Raw genomic sequence first — 17,668 nt, forward strand, 5'->3', positions numbered from 1 at the left:
CTTTGAAAAGCCTCTGCTATTCAAAATGTCAGTATAGAACAGATAAGTAGCTTTTCTCAGAAAGGAAGCATTCAAGGAAGCTGTATAGGAAAATAAATGCTTCCTTCACAAGATATCTTGCTTAAAAAAAATACCAGTAAATACACAAAGGGGACTAAGGGTGTGGTTGATATATATCTAAGAGGAGCCCCTTTTCAGCACTGTCTGGAAGCTGTACTTGAGTAGTCAGTCTGCCTTACAGGGTGCCTGCTCTCCAATACTTTAAATAACAAGGACCTTAGTCTTTGTTTTCTTTTATAACACTGACTCTAAATTACTCTTAACCCTTGACTCATCTTGTCTCTAGATCATAGGTCCTTACCCACTTTTTCTTACCTGTAGACAGACACTCTGAAATATTTCATTCTCTTTGAAAATTTGTACTAGCTAATTGGTGCTCAGGCAGTTTTATTTGTCTTATTCTATCCTAGAAAGTGGTAGGAGGTACCCGTGCTTATCAGTGAGTACATAGTCAAAATAAGCATGGCACCTCGGTGTAGGGGCCCCAGCCTCTAAGAAAAGAAACTGCAGCTCTCCAAGGGCTAACTGACTCAACTCCTGAAATACTGCAGCAAAGCAACAGCAAGGTACAAATGGCCATTAAAATAATACCTTTAGGATCAAAAACTCCACAAATTTGGGTTTACTTTGACTATTTCAAGAAGTATATCAAAAAAATTATTCAGAGTAGTTACTTTAAGAGAAACATCTTTGAAACACGGAGTGTGTCAGGGAGAGGGTTTCACTTTTACTTTTGTGCTTTTAAAGTTGTATAGTGTGTATGTTCCCTCGCCATTTTAAAAAAGGTATAAAAAGTTCTCTACTTGGTCTACCCCCATTCAGATGCCAGTAGATTGTACCATCATTTTCCTGCATGGTAGATATCTATTGTCTTTCCACAGCCCCTTGTTAACTTCCTCCTCACTGGGGCAGAACCTTTTATGTAAATGAATTAAAAGAAAGGCAGATATTTTGGCTCATGGTTTCTGGGGTTCCATCCCATCATGATCATCTCTGTTGAATCTGGGCCTGTGGAGAATCATGGAATTATGGTGGTGGGAGCATGTGGTAGAGGCTTCTGAACCCATTTTGGACAGGAAACAAAAAGAAAAATGTAGGTGTAACCAACCATCTTATTAAATAAGAAACACAAAGCCAATACAGAGATGAAAGCCAAAAGGTCAGAGCAATAGCTAAGAGCTAAAAACCTTACCCTTCACTCTTGCTGTTGCCCTACTTCTCCGAAAGAGACCTACTTCCTGTGTGTCTGTCTTTTTATAGTGTTTCTGTTCTGCCTTCTCATTGGTTGTAAACCCAACCACATCACGTCCTAGTCACTGCCTGTCTGTACAGATCTCCAGATCTTCTATGGTTGGTATTGAGATTAAAGATGTGTGTCTCCATGCTGGCTGTATCCTTGAACAAAGAGAGATCTGCTTAGCTCTGCCTCCCAATAGCTGGGATTAAAGGCATACACCACCACTGCTCAGCTTCTGCTAAGGCTTGCTATTAGCTCTGACCCCCAGGCAACTTTATTTATTAACATACAAATCACATTTTAGTACAAATAAAATATCACCATAGAAAAAATATACCAGGGCCAGGTGTAGCCTTTAAGAGCATATACCAGTGACCTACATCATCCAGAGATGACCCACCATATAGTTTCCACCACCTCCCAGAACAGAGCCACACAGAGCTTTAATTATTTTTCTACTGCCTACTCTCAGGAGATGAAGCATCTAGAATTATTAGTCAGGTAGAGTGAAAAAAAATGAGAAATGGGACTTGAAAGCATAGACTTACCTGAGACCTGCTTCTTTCTGATAGGATGCTTCATGATGTCTATATGACTCCACTTCTCCACAATAAAATAGAAATGACATTATCTCCCTTGTAGTATTATAATATGAAAAACAGAGTTCAAGATGAAAACCACAAGACTCATATGAATGTGTGTAATATATGAGCAAAGAATTTTCCAAGTTCCTAAGGATCACAGAAAAGTCTATTCCTCATCTAGTAAGTGCCAAACAAATACTGGGTGACAGCAGCTAGACCAGCTAAAGAATGAGTCTTAAATACTGATTGAAAAGCAAGATCACTCCTCTCATAAGGCTCCTTAACCTTTCCTCCATTGTCCTGTGAGGCTGTTTCTGAGTTCCTCTGTGAACAGGGCTATGTGAAGAGAAAGTCTCATTAAAGGAAGTTACCTGATTTATACCCAACATGTTCAGACATTTATATACAGTGGGTTTTTTGAAGATTGAAAATGACATGAATGACAAATTAATTTTTTACCAATTGATGTTTTGATAGTTCTTCAGGCAACATGGGCAGAATCATGTGTGTTTGGGAATTCCGCCAACAGGAATCTCCACAACTCACCGCACTGACCCTGACACATTTGACTGAGAAATTTTGCTGAAAAGCTTGGACACTTAAGAACAATTTTACATGCAAACAGTAGTTAATAATGACCTAGTGATTCTAGAGAAGAAAAATTTATTCCTATTAATATATTGACAGATTGTTTCTGTAACTGTTACTTTAAAGAAGTGGAATTCTGTTCAAATGGTGGAGCAGGGATGTTACCAGGTCTGTTTTCTAGTCTATTACTGGGTTGAAAATATGCTATTGTAGCTTCCACATGCACTTGAGGAGGGGTCTACCCAGGATGCTTTGTCAAGTCTACGTCATGACCACTTTTTCATGGAACTTCATGTCTTAACAACAGCACATGTGAAAAAGATCAATTCATTTCATACTGATTTTTTGTTCAACTACTTGGTATAAACTGACATTTGCTTTATTTACACTACAAAGAACCCTTTCCTCCAACTAGATTTTTTTAAGGACTCTGTTATACTTAGGGTGCTCTTGATTGCTTCCAACTCAACTGCCTTTAGTCTTTTTTACGTGCTAAAATATTTTAGTTATTATTTATAATACGTTGTTGACCGTTCTTCATAGGATGTTAGAGCTTAATGAAATTGTGTGTTGACATTTTACACAATCTCCTACTTGTCCCCCAAATCAAATTGCTGTATTGCACAATACCACACTGAAACAGTACTTAAGGACTAGTACTCTGTAATTGAAATAAACTGTATGTTTTTGTTTATTTTAAAATGTAAAAACAAAATGCTGTTAGGGAATAGTAAGAAGGCTAAATATATAGTGAAATACTATGGTACTAATGATTCATGAACCTTTTACTTCAAAAGATGCTTAAAATCAAATATTGTATTGGTAATAAATAGTGACAAAAGTGTTTAGTGATAGAAAATTATGTTATTGTAGAATATGTATTGCATAGTGTTATAAAGAATCCTAATTTTTACCTTTTGCAATTATCTAATGGAAATTTACAACTGCCAAAATAATTAACAAATATGTATGCAGGCTCATAGAACATTTCATACTTGTTGATCATTTTTCCTCATTGCCCTGCTAGAATTAAGGATAAATGTCCATTCTGTTCTTTGAAATACAGTTAGAAAATCTGTTTAGGTAAAATGATGACTGCTATAAATAAAGGATGTTTAAAAATTCAGAAACAAAACAAAATTTAACAGCTTCACTAAAGTTCTACTCTACATATACAAAGCTTCTTCCTTATGTTGAGTAGTATTTGTTCCTGTGCAATACTGGGGGGGAGGTGCTTAAGATCAAAATTATCCACATGCCATTTCAATATTGTGGCTGACAGATCACATCATGATATAGGGGGGGTGTATAAACTTTCTTTAATATTGGTGTGATAAGACCTTACCCTCAAACTGAATAACTTAAAACAACATATATTTATAACCCACGATTTTGTGAATCAGAACTCTGGGCAGTGTATCATTCAGCTCAGTTCTTTGTACACAGTTTCATCAGGCTGCTAGCTGATCTGGGCTAGCCTTCACTCCTCCTTCTTTTCTTTTCCCTTCCAACGTCCCTTTTATTTTATTTTATTTTATTTTATTTTATTTTATTTTATTTATTTTATCTTCTTGTTTTTGTAATTTTGGAAGCTTTAGGGAAGAAATGCCTCCAGACTCACTACGTTCTTTGGTGATTCATAAAGAACTGAATTATTCACCTCTCTGCTCTCAGCTAGGGTCAGTGTTTAATACTAAAGCCTGCCTCCATATCTTATTGTGTTTCCCATAGGACCCCTCGCTAAGACTGTACTGATTCTCCTTCAGGATTCAGATCCTTCAGTTTTCTCTCAAAGCACATCTCCATCCCTAGATGGAGCATCTTCCCACATTAAAGTTGAGTTTCTCTTTCATCTGCACTGTCCTCTGTGGGGTCACCATATCTCCTACACTGTCTTTTCAAATAGTCCCTTTCTCTACTTCACGCAGGAAAATTTCCATCTTTGCGCACACACACACACACACACACACACACACACACACACACACACACACACACAAATAAGCATACTTAACATTTTAGGAAAGAAAAATGGAGGCCTCGTTCTGTTCTGTAATTTAAATATAACTTTGAAATTGAATCGGAAACTAAGATAAAAGATTGTGTATAGCCGTATAGAAGTTCAAACTGTGTAAACTATCTCTTGCTTTAGCTTTATACATCATATTCATCCTGGTTATAGATTATAAATCCAAAGCTCTGTCTTACAAAAACAAAACCAAAAATTTATTTTTCACCTCTTATTTGACTTTTAATTTCTAGTTTCATAAACATTACCAACTTTGTTAACATGCTGTTGTCATTAAGCATTTTCAGCTGTGGAAAGCATGTCTTAATTTCCTAAGATCATATTTTACCACCATTTAGTACAGATTCCAAATACAATTAATCTAACCATGTATGACATGGCTTGGTTTTACATGGCACTTTTTATGTCCCTCCCATGGCTTGGAAGAAATTTTAAAAATCAAGGAAGTCATATCTATTCATCAAATTAAAATTACTGTATTTGAATACTTCTAGAAATATAGGTGAGAAAAGTATATTAATCATTCAATAGAAATTCTACTAAAAATATATGTTAAGTGGCTCCATGATGTGAAATATTTTTTCACAAATATTTCCCAGTTAATATTATTGCTTACTGCTTATTAGCTTCACATCAGTTCCAATTGACTTATATATTGATTTCATTTTAATAAGTATGGACGTTATAAATTAATGCTATAGCATATAATTGGTTGTTAAATGTTATGTAATTTAGCTGTTAGATTTCATTTTCAGAAATGAACCATGGGTCATAATTAACTGAGCATTTGGTGTGAGTGGAGTCTTAGTGATAAACTGCTACAGTGTGATTCATAAAGTAGATCAGATATGACAAGGTAACCATGGAGAGCATTATGTTTTAACATCAGCACATCGAGGCCACTATCTGAGCTAACTTCTTTTGTAAACTGACGTTCTTGGAATCTGACAAGTTTAGAGATCTCTGTGTTTATAGATGGTATACTTCTAAATATTAAAATTCAAGAAAAATATCATCTTTTTTTAACCAAAACCTTGTATTCGAAGGGCCTTTCTATCCTACAGCTCACTATTCTCAAGGGTCAGTTGGTTATACTCCTGTCTTTGCCATCTAAAGTATGTGCCTGTATACACTATCAACAAGAGTTTAAAGATCAAATAAATGCCCCAAAAGAGCAGTGAATCCCTTATGGACATGGCTTCTCCGATGTGAAGAGGAGAAATGTGTTGTGGCATAGTGCACCATTGGAGCTATAGGATGAATTTCAAAATATTACAGATTTCAAATGGTTTTTTGGCACCCTTTTCCCCCAAATCCTCAATTATCATAATTATATCCATGAAAGTTCTTTTACAGTTTCAAATAGTGAGCTTAATTTTAGTGTAACTTTCAAATATCAAGTCTTGTTTTACATTAGAGTTTGCTCTATGTAGCAGAAACTCAGTGAGGTGTATTTATAGCCCACATTTTCTCCATAGCTCAGAGAAGCCAAGGTTTCCTGTCTTATGTTTTGAGACAGCAACTGAGCAGAGCTTGAACAGTTACTGAAAACTGCAGTATGTGATGTGTGTTGTTTGACAGCGGCCTGAAGACTTAAATGTGTTCATCTCTGTCGCCTATTTCTTCTCCAGCGGTTTTCGCAGTGCACACCTAAATTATGTGCCTTGAGCGGGGAGCAGCAGCCCTGTGGTGCATGCCACTGTGCTGCCCCTTGCAGTATTTCCATCAGGGCTGTGTTCTAGACTTCAGAGTAAATGAGACTCAGTGAAACTGTTCAATACACTGAATGTCACCTTATCTTTGGTTGGAGTTTATGCTTCCCAAGGCTATGGAGACTCCTCACATATCTCAGGCTGTGAGCTGGGCTAAGCATGGTCTTCATGATTTCAGAGATCAGTTTGTACAGGTGCTATGAAGGAATAAAAGTTGCTGAAAATGGTTTTGTATTGCAAATCAGCTTCACTGCTATTGTACTAGATAAGCATTTACTGGTAAACACAGTACACTGAAAACATCACCTGAATTCCCTTCGAGAGAAAATCTTGATCTGTTTAGTTATTTTTTTGTTAGTAGTGTGGGAGGAAAGGGCTGTCATGAATCTTCCCTGCCCTTCCTTCAAAATTGCAAAGCAAGGACGATGTGAAAATTGTGTTTTCCAGACATTGATGCAAGAAAGTATTAAGAAGTAGAAGAAACAAAATAAAGCCAAAGGGATAAACATCAGAAATTTGCTTAAATGGCTTTGGTCCCATATAATTGCTTTTCTGTCAGCAGGATTATTAACAATTTTGGACATCTGAAAATTAAATTAACAGCCTGAAAATATTTTACAAAATGAGATAGAGCATGATACATGAAACATAATGACCCCACTGAAACTCAGCCAAGCCGGCTCAGCTACTCACTGAGGCTGAGTAGACCACTAGTTAATCATCACCAAGCAAATTGGACAGAGCAAATTAGCTTACTGAATTCCAAAGCCTTAGCTACAAGAAAGAGGATATGCCACTAATTATAATGAAGGAACTCTACGCATACTATTATCAGCATAAAAAGAGAAAGCAAGACTTTAGCTTTGAACTGCCCCGACCGAAGCTCTTGGAGCCTGGGTTTCTCTGTGTGCATTCCATATGCCAGAGTGCAAAGCTGAGGACATGCTATGCCCAGCTCGGCACGGGAGAAGCTCAAGCATTTTCTAGCATCTTCTCCTAATGAAGTGTAAAACTTTTCACCAAAGTTAATTGGTATTCTTTGAGAATTACATACACAGGGACAGAGAGCCATATATGCGCGCGCGCGCGCACACACACACACACACACACACACACACACACACACACATGAAAGGACATTTTAAAGTATGTACCATTTAAGTGAAAAATTTTAACCTATTTCGTGAACTTTTTTCTCTACAGTATTTAGATTTTTATTTCTCTTGAAAAGTGTATTTCTGTTTTATGTAAAATAAATATTTGGACTCAGTTTATCACTGGAGATTAATCATAAATCATATTTTCTAGCCTTAATTAGTATTCGTTTGCTTAATTGTCATTCTCAGCCCCATCATTTCCATTTTTCACTAACTTGAACAATGCTATCTTCTGCTGTTTGCACTTTAATTTAAATTTCTATTAAGGTTTATGAACAGTAATAAGGTCCTGTTTGAATATTCATTAGCTTTTGAATTGTGAGCTATGAAAAGGTGCTTTCTTTTACCTTAATGAAACTGGCACAGCATGGGACTGATCAGTTGTGACATTTGATTGGAGGCACCCAGTGAATTTTCTCATTGTTTATTGACACATCTTGTCCAAACAGCTCCCTCGCAAGTGAGTGGGGTAATGAAGGAGCGAGTGCTGCAGCGGAGCGTGGAGCTTTCCTGGCAGGAACCGGAACATCCCAATGGAGTCATCACAGAATATGAAATCAAGTACTACGAGAAAGTAAGTGGGAGAGAACTGTGGTGTGAACAGTGCCGTGCCTGATGCCATCCCACCGCGCTGTAAGCTAGTGCTGGTCGTCACACTACTGTTTGGGGCTACTTCAAACTTCCTACTTAGGATTCGCTGTGTGTAATAAACATCTTCACCATCTCTCGTTCACGATTACAATCAGTATCTCTGTTCATTAGCTTTCTGTGTCATACAAGTGAGAATATTTCTAGTATATTTCTCCAGTTATTTATATAATAATTAGGTATGGGGTGCTTTAATATCACAGAAACTAATCAATCCAATATGTTTTGAAAAGTGTTCCTATCAGTGTATCCGTGTGTGTATTGACACTTTAATTTAGGATTTTCATAGGATCCATGTCTTCAAATACTGTTATCATACATAGCTAATGATATTGTGCATAACATGCTTATAATGTCTTCCAGCATTGGAATTAGGAAGATGTTATTTCATTCTTTTAGATTCTCTCTGAAAGTTATAGCATACATATGAGATTATTATATCTCATGCCTCTCCTTCTATAGAAATTACTGTCTAAAATTCATGTTCTGCTGCTGGCCTCTCCTTAGAATGACTAAATATCAATAAGAAATATCTCTCTATATGAATATATTCATTAGAGGCTTCTTTAGAAAGGAAATGGAAATATAAAGCCTATTTATAAACAGTTCTTTGAGTTCCACCACACGGAAAGACATCACCCAAAATTTAAAACACAGAACCTACCATTACTCAGTATTATGACACTGACTGTAATAAATGATACTTTATCAATTTAACCGAGTTAGGTGAATGTTCTAATACATAGAACTACTTCAGTCTTTAGATATGATTGTGAAATAAAGTCCTGATATTTTGGCAAAATTTGGGATTGTGTTGACTTCATTGAAATGTATATAATTTATTGGCAATACCCCTCCACCCACAGTGAGGAAAAAGAGATGGCTTAAAATAAGGGAAGTGTTAATGTTCACATTTGAAATACTTTGGCTTACTATTTTCATTCTAATTTACTTTCTTCTTGGCCTTAGCTGCATTTTTATGCCTCAGCTTTGTACCAAAAAATAATTTCTTTTCCCATCAAACGTGCTTAAAGGGGATCATTGTTTTAACGCTGCTTTTGTAATATCTGTTTCGCTGTAATCCCTAATAGTTATGGTCCTTCTAGAAATTGGCAGATTTTAAAGTCAATAAAGCACATTTTACAGTACAAGGTGGCAGAGTTTATCACAGGGAATCTGCAATCTTTTGCAAATCTTTACTTGGAAATAAGTGCCATTCCAATTGCTGGGCTTTATTTGCATGACAGAAACAGAATGCATTTACAGGCAGTAATGTGTAAAATAGGCAGTTATTGGGATGTAGTACCGGAGCAGTGTGAAGGCACAGGATCTGTGTTCATTGCTCGCCCACTGTGAGTTCTTTCTAGTTTTGCTCAGACTATACTTCAACTGTCTAGGATTGCATAGATAATGCCCATGATCATTTTTATGAATGATTATGCTGATGGCTATCACAAATCAACTCCGTAAAGTGAGTCCAAGTGTTCATTTCCCCTTTTAGGAGTATCAGTCAGTGTAAAGGCAAATAATCAAGGTAATATGTTCAGATTTCAGTAAATAATTTTAACACTGATACTTACAAATGGAATAAAAAACTACCCAAATATTTATAGTTAGGCAGTATAACTTTTTCAACATGTCTTCATAAATGGCTTAAGAAAGTCACATCAATGAATACTTAGGTGTTGTGCTTTTAAATATTATTTTGAAGAATTTTACATGCTTGAAGTTTCATATTTAATTAATTCTTAAACTTATTCCACATATATGTAAAATTTCATATATATATATACATACATGCATATTATAATATGCTTAACACAGGATATTTTACAAAAGAGAAAAAAATATAACATATTGCTTTAATGAACTTTTCAAGAATTGGTATTTACATTTGAAAAGTGAGTAAATAAAGTTAAATTTAAAATAATGTCAAACCACAACCATAATTCCCGTGTATTTTACTCTCAGACTGAAAGCTGTTATTAGAAATTCTACTAAGTACTATTCTGTGGATGTAGTATTCTTCCTTTTTTATTGAGAGTAAATGACATGTCACTGTTGTAATGTTTAGCTGAATTTCTTGGTTTAGTAGCATGTTTGATTTTTGGCACGTGAATTTTCTCTGATAAATATCATTCAGAAAAGAGTTTGAAGAACCACGTAGCCATATGAAGTCTTCTACTAATAGAGACATTGACCAGATGTACTTGTATTTTGGTCAAGAGAGAAATGTAGCCAAAAAGTGATAACCACTGTGCCCTGTTCCAACACAGCAAAAGCCCAAACGCTGGGATCATTTTAATGAAATTATTTCTCTTTGAAATGTATACAACAAAGGCATGTTTTTCATTGCATTTTGTGTTATCTTGGAAGCACTCAGGGTTACAGTATTCCAGAAGGTACAGTGTAAGCTCAATTAAACAAAAGCAATGCAGCAAATCTAAATCAATTACCAGAATCAACTGTCAAATCAATTTCCCCTGGAAATGTCATTGCAGGATCAAAGAGAAAGGACCTACTCAACACTGAAAACCAAGTCCACCTCAGCCTCCATTAACAATCTGAAGCCGGGAACAGTGTATGTTTTTCAGATCCGGGCTTTCACTGCTGCAGGTTATGGAAATTACAGCCCCAGACTTGACGTTGCCACTCTAGAGGAAGCTACAGGTAAAATGTTTGAAGGTAATTACCATCTTTGGTTCAAATTCTTCACTTTATAACTGTCACTTGGTTTTTGTTTCTTGTTCTATTTCATTTTTATATTGAGGGTGATGATTTTGCATCAAAAATAATTTTTATATCTACAAATGAATATGCATGAACATAAGTGAATCCATTAAAAGGTCATCTCTTTATTCAATGATATCAGTTAGTCTTTTAAATGTAAAAATTATTTTAGTAAATAAATACTGTATTTGTTTACTAAAAGTGAAATTGGAAACAAATGTAGGAGTGATTCAGTTTAATGTTGACACAAGGAGTTTTTGCAGACCTTGGAGTGTTCTAACTTGAATTATGTTCATCAAATAGCTTCCTTTACAGTCACACTGGTTAGGTAATAGTATGCTATTCATGATTTTGAGTTAATTGAAGCTCTATGCTTCTAACAATAGTCTCAAACACTGAGGATTCAGAAAGATCTCAAAGCTTGTGTTTCTTTTATTTGGACTTTTCACTTTTGTTATGAATTATTACAGTTATAGTAGAGAATATTAAGTACATATGAAATATACCACTCAACCTGAAAATAGATTCTAAGTTTTAAATCCTTTTAACAAATGTTTCTATTTCACAATGTTAATTTGTAGTTAGAATAAATGACTATGTTGCATGTAATATATAAGCAGTTACATCTTGAGATTTGTGTTTCCCTCAGACTGTGCTCAGAACACGATGAGTTCTACTGCTGGTCATCCTTCAGCTGGCCTAAGCCTTAAATATATTTCCACATTTGAGAGTTTCTGATTCCTCCTGAAGTTACTGCTTAGACACAAATTTACCCAGTGGCTCTTTCCTTTTCTCCATTAGCATTCTAGTGTTCTATAAAATTTTTAAATAAGTGAATAAAAATTTTTGCATGATATCACTTTCTTTCTCCACTTCTGAAAAAGCTTTTAATGTAATGAAGCTTTTATCAGAATTATTTTGACTTCGGAAAAACATTTATAGTTCTTTTAAATGATAGAATAAATTGACAAGTATTCTTTGTGTTAACCAAGGCTTGGTAAATTTGTTAGCGAAAATCTTCTTTCAAAATATTGTTATGTTTTCAAACAAACAACAGAAATATATATGAAATCAATATATATGAAGTATCAATCATTTGCATAGAATTTTACATGTATAAGTATCAGTTGAAAAATGTTGCCATGCCGGGCGGTAGTCAAGCTCACCTTTAATCCCAGCACTTGGGAGGCAGATGCAGGTGGATCTCTGTGAGTTTGAGGCCAGCCTGGGCTACAGAGTGAGTTCCAGGAAAGGCGCAAAGCTACGCAGAGAAACCTTGTCTCGAAAAACCAAGAAAAGAAGAAAAAAAAAGAAAAATGTTGCCACAATGTGGAATGATGGGATGAATGCCCTTTATTTTCATTAGCATCATTAATTATGGGATATATAAGATCGAAAATAAGAATATGTTTAACAACTCCCAAGAAGCTATTAAAGTAGATATTTCAATACTGAAAAAAAAAGTGGTTTAGTATTGAGGTGTATCACCAAGGTTACCAACTGGCGACATTTTCCTAACATCAACTTATACTCTTTAATGCAATGAGACACTTCAAGTTTTGTTATTTCCTCTTTAGTTTTGAAAACTTTGGAAATGAATCTTTATCCCTTTCCTGACATTGTAAATTGGGACAAACTCTTTATTTGTTGAATTTGAATGTTTATAAATATTTTTACTGTTTCACAAGGAAGTAGCTAAAACTTCAAGATCAAAGTCAAGTGTCAGATCCTGAGTGATCACATAAAATTAATGTTAAAATGGTATTTTGTATTAGAAACCATATGGTAATTTTTATTATTAGGATACATCTTCCATTAAGATGTAAAGTTAATGAAGGAATCATTCATATATTTTTTAAATTTCTTTCAGCCTTTGACTTGCCAATGTCTACTGTAGTGCTTGATACATAGAAATCATTTAATGAATAAGAAATGACTAGATCACACCAACACAGGCTAGGTTATCAGGATAAATGAATAAGAAATGACTAGGTTCAAACACAGCATACTAGTCTCACCTCATTTAGCCATTAATGTGATGTCATTAGGTCATGGAGCTTCTGAAAAACATGATATTGCATTTATAAGCAAATGAAAGTGTAAAGAGAGAACAATATGTTTATAATATGAAAAAATAATATTGGTCTTCCAGATTCCCTGGAAAGCTCTTGAGGATTCTCTGGGATGTCTAGACTAGTCCCCTTTGAGATCTGATGACTCAGCCTGTGTGCTTCTCTTAGAATTAGATGCACATAGAGATGTATGAGGCATTCTAAGTGTCCTCAGTCTAAACTTAGTGAAAAAGTGTGCCACATTCATGAATTCTGGCCATATGGTTAACTATGGCAGAATTCATGATGCAGTATTACCACCCAAGAAATGGTGATGTACTGAACTTAGAAGTGAGACAGATGGGAAGATTCTCTCTGGAAGAGGTCACTAAGGCACTGTTCAAACACAAATTAACAGACTATCACATATCACAAGCATTTCCTATTCACCTTCTGCTTGGTCAACCTATTGGTTTTGCAGTTTTTAAAAGGTGGTCTTCAGATTATAGCGTCCAAAGTTACTTATGAAATGTTCTCCCTTTGACATAGATGAAAATATTGATAATATAGGTCAACTATTGTAAGGTTAAAGTTCAACATTAAGCAACCACATACAAATAAACATTCATGAATGCTGATTCACCTTTCAGCTGAGCTCAGTGTTTCCACTGGAGCATTTGCCTCTGAAGCTCAGGGAAGAACTGAGCCTTAGACAAGCAGAGAATTGACCCCTGGGGACCGCTGAATGAAAAGCATTTCTACACTTGAGTGTATAATTGTTTCCTTTCTCATGAGAATTACTCCATTCTGTATCTTCTCTGTATATATAAAATGACAGATAGAAACAAAAATAAATAAATAAATAATAAGGAAAACAGCAAAAACTCATGGTTTCTTAGTCAGATGTCTATGGCTGTAACCAGAATTTAACACGTCAAGTTTGTTCGGAAAATCTTTCCTATGTTTAGTTCTCTCTAGAGGCAGATCACCAGGTGACAAATTAAGGAGAGTGTGTAATGCAAGTGTTCAGGAACTACTGGGCTAGATATCTTTATGGTTTTCCTGTATAATACAGGAGCTATCTCTTTAGTAAGAGTAAGTTGTCAAAGGGAGACAACATGGGTAAATTTGACAATGTCCAGTTAGGGTTGGGATGGGTACTGATGGCTGAGGCAAGGCAGTTCTACATAGGTCAGATTTTCTACTCTAGAGAACCAGTCCCTTGCCACCAACAAGAAAGAGTAATATTTTCCATCATGCCTGGTATCACAGATAATAGTTGTTGATTGTTTTAGAAGTAGCTAAACTATATTCATTTGACTTTATATGCTGCACATTTGTTAACTGATTAATTTTGGGGTGTACATTTTCATTGTATCTCACATGTAGTGATTATATCTATCTATACTGATAATGAAAATATCCTATAGAGAGGATATAACAACTGTTATAGAGCTGGAAGTGATGAACTTATGTTTCTTGAAGCAACTTAAATCACAAGATGCTTTAGGAGGCATGATTCATGGATTTATCCATGTAGATACTGTAAATAAGCCCAACTGATCTTTCATTAATAATCTTAGAGGAATTATGGCTATGTAAAGGGAAGACTACAATTCAATACTTGTAAGACATTTTTAAACTAGTTGGAAAAGTTTGCTTTTCATAAATATAGCATCTCCTGTCTAATCTTGCCACTTCCTTAAAATGCCCAAATAAATAAATATTTGTTTAAATGTATACTGTCAATTAAAATGAATTTATTTGAAATTCGAAGTAAAGTAAATGATCTGAATTGTTTCATGTTCAGCCTCTAATGTTCCTCCTAGCAGTGAGTGGTTCTGAGCCCCTGTCCTCTGTTTATAGCGACAGCAGTCTCCAGTGAACAGAATCCTGTTATCATAATTGCTGTGGTGGCTGTAGCAGGGACCATCATCTTGGTGTTCATGGTGTTCGGCTTCATCATTGGAAGAAGGTAGAGCATAGAGTTCTAGGAATTTTATTTGTTTGTGTGGTTGGTTTATTGGTTTTTCAAGACACTGGGGGTCCTGAAACTCACTCTGTAGACCAGGCTAGCCTCGAACTCAGAGATTTAACTGCCTCTACCTTCCAAGTACTGGCATTAAAGGCTTTTTGCCACCACCGCCTGGCTTAAGTTCTTCAAGTATTTGACATAAAATATGTTGATTTCCCAAAAGTGCCAACCAATTATATACTCACTCTATTAGAATGTTATTAGTAAATATGAACACTTTTTTCTGATATATAATATTAATCAGTGCATTGTTTTTATTCTCCCCAAATCAAAACACACTATGAATTTGATCACTGCCTTCAGCTTAAGGTGAATGAGTGCTATAATTAAGAATAGGTGAATGTGAATTGATTACCTTCAGTTACTTTTCATAATAAATGCAGAAGAACCGTTGGGGTTAACTCTTTTAGTTTTTTTTTTCAACATTTGAAAAAAAAATAAGATTTGTGTGCTTTTCCACAAACACTTATTGATAGGCAAATACTCATTGATAAATTTAACAAAACAAAACTTTTCCTGTCTTCTGATCTTACACAGACTCCATTTACTGTGCATATTTTGATCATGTGCATTGACACATTATCACCCAGTGGTTTATAACTGTGGGCAAAATATATTTGTGTTCGTTTGTACCTCTAGCTAGCATGTTGCTACATACCATTGCTCCTGATGCTGCATGCTAATCCATGAAGCAGGATCATCCAGTAAACTTGCCACAAATTTGCTTTTTTCCCCAAAGGCACTGTGGTTATAGCAAGGCTGACCAAGAAGGGGATGAAGAACTCTACTTTCATTGTAAGTGTTTGGCTTTTCTTTCTATCAGTATACCCCAATTTGAACAGAAAGCTGACTGTCTCTATTGGCTTGAGTGAATCCCTAATGCATCATGCTTGAGATTCTGTAATGAGCTCAAAAGTGAAAATCTATGCAGAAATGTCGCATTGACGTTCAGAATATTGAGCCACTTCCGCATCAGTTTTTGCCTTTAACAAACCCTGCGCAGATGTTTTCATCACTCCAGTGGTGAACCGTTAAATGCAGCACCCATTTTCTAGTGAGGAGTGTCATTGTAAGGCGAGGTGGGCCCTTTCTCCCTCCCAGTGAGTGATGCACCCTAGAATCACAGTGCTCAGGAGACTAATTACCACTGAGAGATACTTCCTAGGAAATAAATAGTATAATGCCCATCTCCAATCTTCTGATGCTTTCCTAGGAATGTGAGCTACTTGGTTCTTAAAAGCTCATGTTAGAAATCAATTCTGAAGGAGGCCTATCAAGCCAAATAAAATAGGAAGGAAAAAAAACAATATTTTTGTTAAAAATGAATGGCAAATGGAAATAAGGGCTTTGACAATAAATGTTAATGTATTTTACTGGTGAAATAAAAGCCTAAGAATTTGTTGTTTCAGTTCTAAAATTGATGACATTCTTAACCAAGCATAGTATTCCTAGTCTTAAGTCTTGGAAATAAAGAAAACAAGTATTTTTGTTCTTTTTTTTTAAATTGATTTACATTTTATGACATCTCTTATACATAGATAAACTTCCTGAAAATGATAAATAGTTACCTATTATATAATTGGCCATATTCTTCTTAGAGTATCTAACAAGCTACTACAATGTACCTATTCTAAAGTTTTAAGAATGTCCAAATGGCATCCAGGAATTTCTAACCATTTTAGAATGTCCTCATAATTCTTAAGGAAAACAATGCTCACGCTGAAATGTATGGATCAAACTGAAAATACTCTTTTGCATTTGTTGAAGCAGCAGTCACTTTGACTTCCACTTCTTTTAAAGAGGTGGTTTTACATAACAGTGATGAAATTGAATGTGAAGCTCTGTAGAATTCTAACACAAAAGCCAGGAGGGCACGTTCACTACAATTGCTAAAGTAGAGGGAGAGATGACTTCATCATGAGACTTAAGCTTCAAGTCCTCTCACTTTTATCCAACCCATTCCTAGGCTCTGGGACGTCCCAATCCTTTCTCTATATAATTGTATATGTATTCTCTTTAAGTGGACATCCCATGTCATATACAGTTCAAACCTTACATGCCTTGAGTCTACCTGCCTTCATGTGATTCTGTTTCCTCAATCTGGTCCTTTGACTAATTTGCCAGTGAGTTCCCTATAAAAAGCATCGTTAATTAGAATTCCATAGCCAGTTTATAGGTAGAAGAGAGGGAAAGTACAGGGCTTTTTGCCCTCCTTTGTGATAGAAAAAATAAATAAATAACACTTCCAAAACAAGGAAGAAACCATTGAAATCTGAGTTTCCTCAAATTTTATTTGTTCTGTAAAACACGTATAGAATGAAAATATAAGACCCGGAAAAGATTACTGGAATCTTTGATCATACCCATATGTGCATAACTTATTGGTGCAGTTACTAAATATCACCCCACCATCAATATGTCATTTTTCTGTCATTTATTGGATTTATCTAATACATTTTCAAATTATCAAATATACACTAGTCTATTTGCTTTTAACTTGTAGCATGATGCATAATTTAAATGGAAACATAGCTTAACCAAAACTCGTTGTATAGCATTATGTTTAATTGTCATCATTCAGTTTTAATATTTTGAAGCCATCAACCTTTTTCATATTTTACATCCAGTTTTTAATCAGAAGCATTCAGAATTGAATGTCATACTTGTTTATGTAGACAAGATGAACTTGCTGTCTATAAACAGTTTCCATCTCTCTGGCAAAATATCTGTAGTGGTCTTGAAATATTTAACATTCATGAGAAATGTAAATGAGGTATCAAAACACATACACACACACACAAACTTAGGCTCTTAGACTGGACAAAGCAATAGACTAG

At 35.3% G+C, this 17,668-nt stretch overlaps 1 protein-coding gene across 6 annotated transcripts in view; it reads left to right on the top strand.

The window, feature by feature from the left end:
• Epha7 (EPH receptor A7) overlaps positions 1 to 17,668 on the top strand; it is a 146,205-nt gene that overhangs the window by 111,013 nt on the left and 17,524 nt on the right. For 3 of the 6 annotated variants that reach the window (XM_006991267.4, XM_016009536.3, XM_006991269.3), the window contains exons 6-9: positions 7,817 to 7,941; positions 10,517 to 10,700; positions 14,663 to 14,771; positions 15,571 to 15,626. In XM_006991267.4, the coding sequence (XP_006991329.1) occupies positions 7,817 to 7,941; positions 10,517 to 10,700; positions 14,663 to 14,771; positions 15,571 to 15,626 (474 nt within the window). The remainder of the gene's footprint in view (positions 1 to 7,816; positions 7,942 to 10,516; positions 10,701 to 14,662; positions 14,772 to 15,570; positions 15,627 to 17,668) is intronic. The other 3 variants (XM_006991268.4, XM_042270945.2, XM_076564018.1) reach the window with 1 other exon arrangement.

The sequence above is a fragment of the Peromyscus maniculatus genome, chromosome 2, assembly GCF_049852395.1.
Source record: "Peromyscus maniculatus bairdii isolate BWxNUB_F1_BW_parent chromosome 2, HU_Pman_BW_mat_3.1, whole genome shotgun sequence".
Taxonomy (NCBI): domain Eukaryota; kingdom Metazoa; phylum Chordata; class Mammalia; order Rodentia; family Cricetidae; genus Peromyscus; species Peromyscus maniculatus.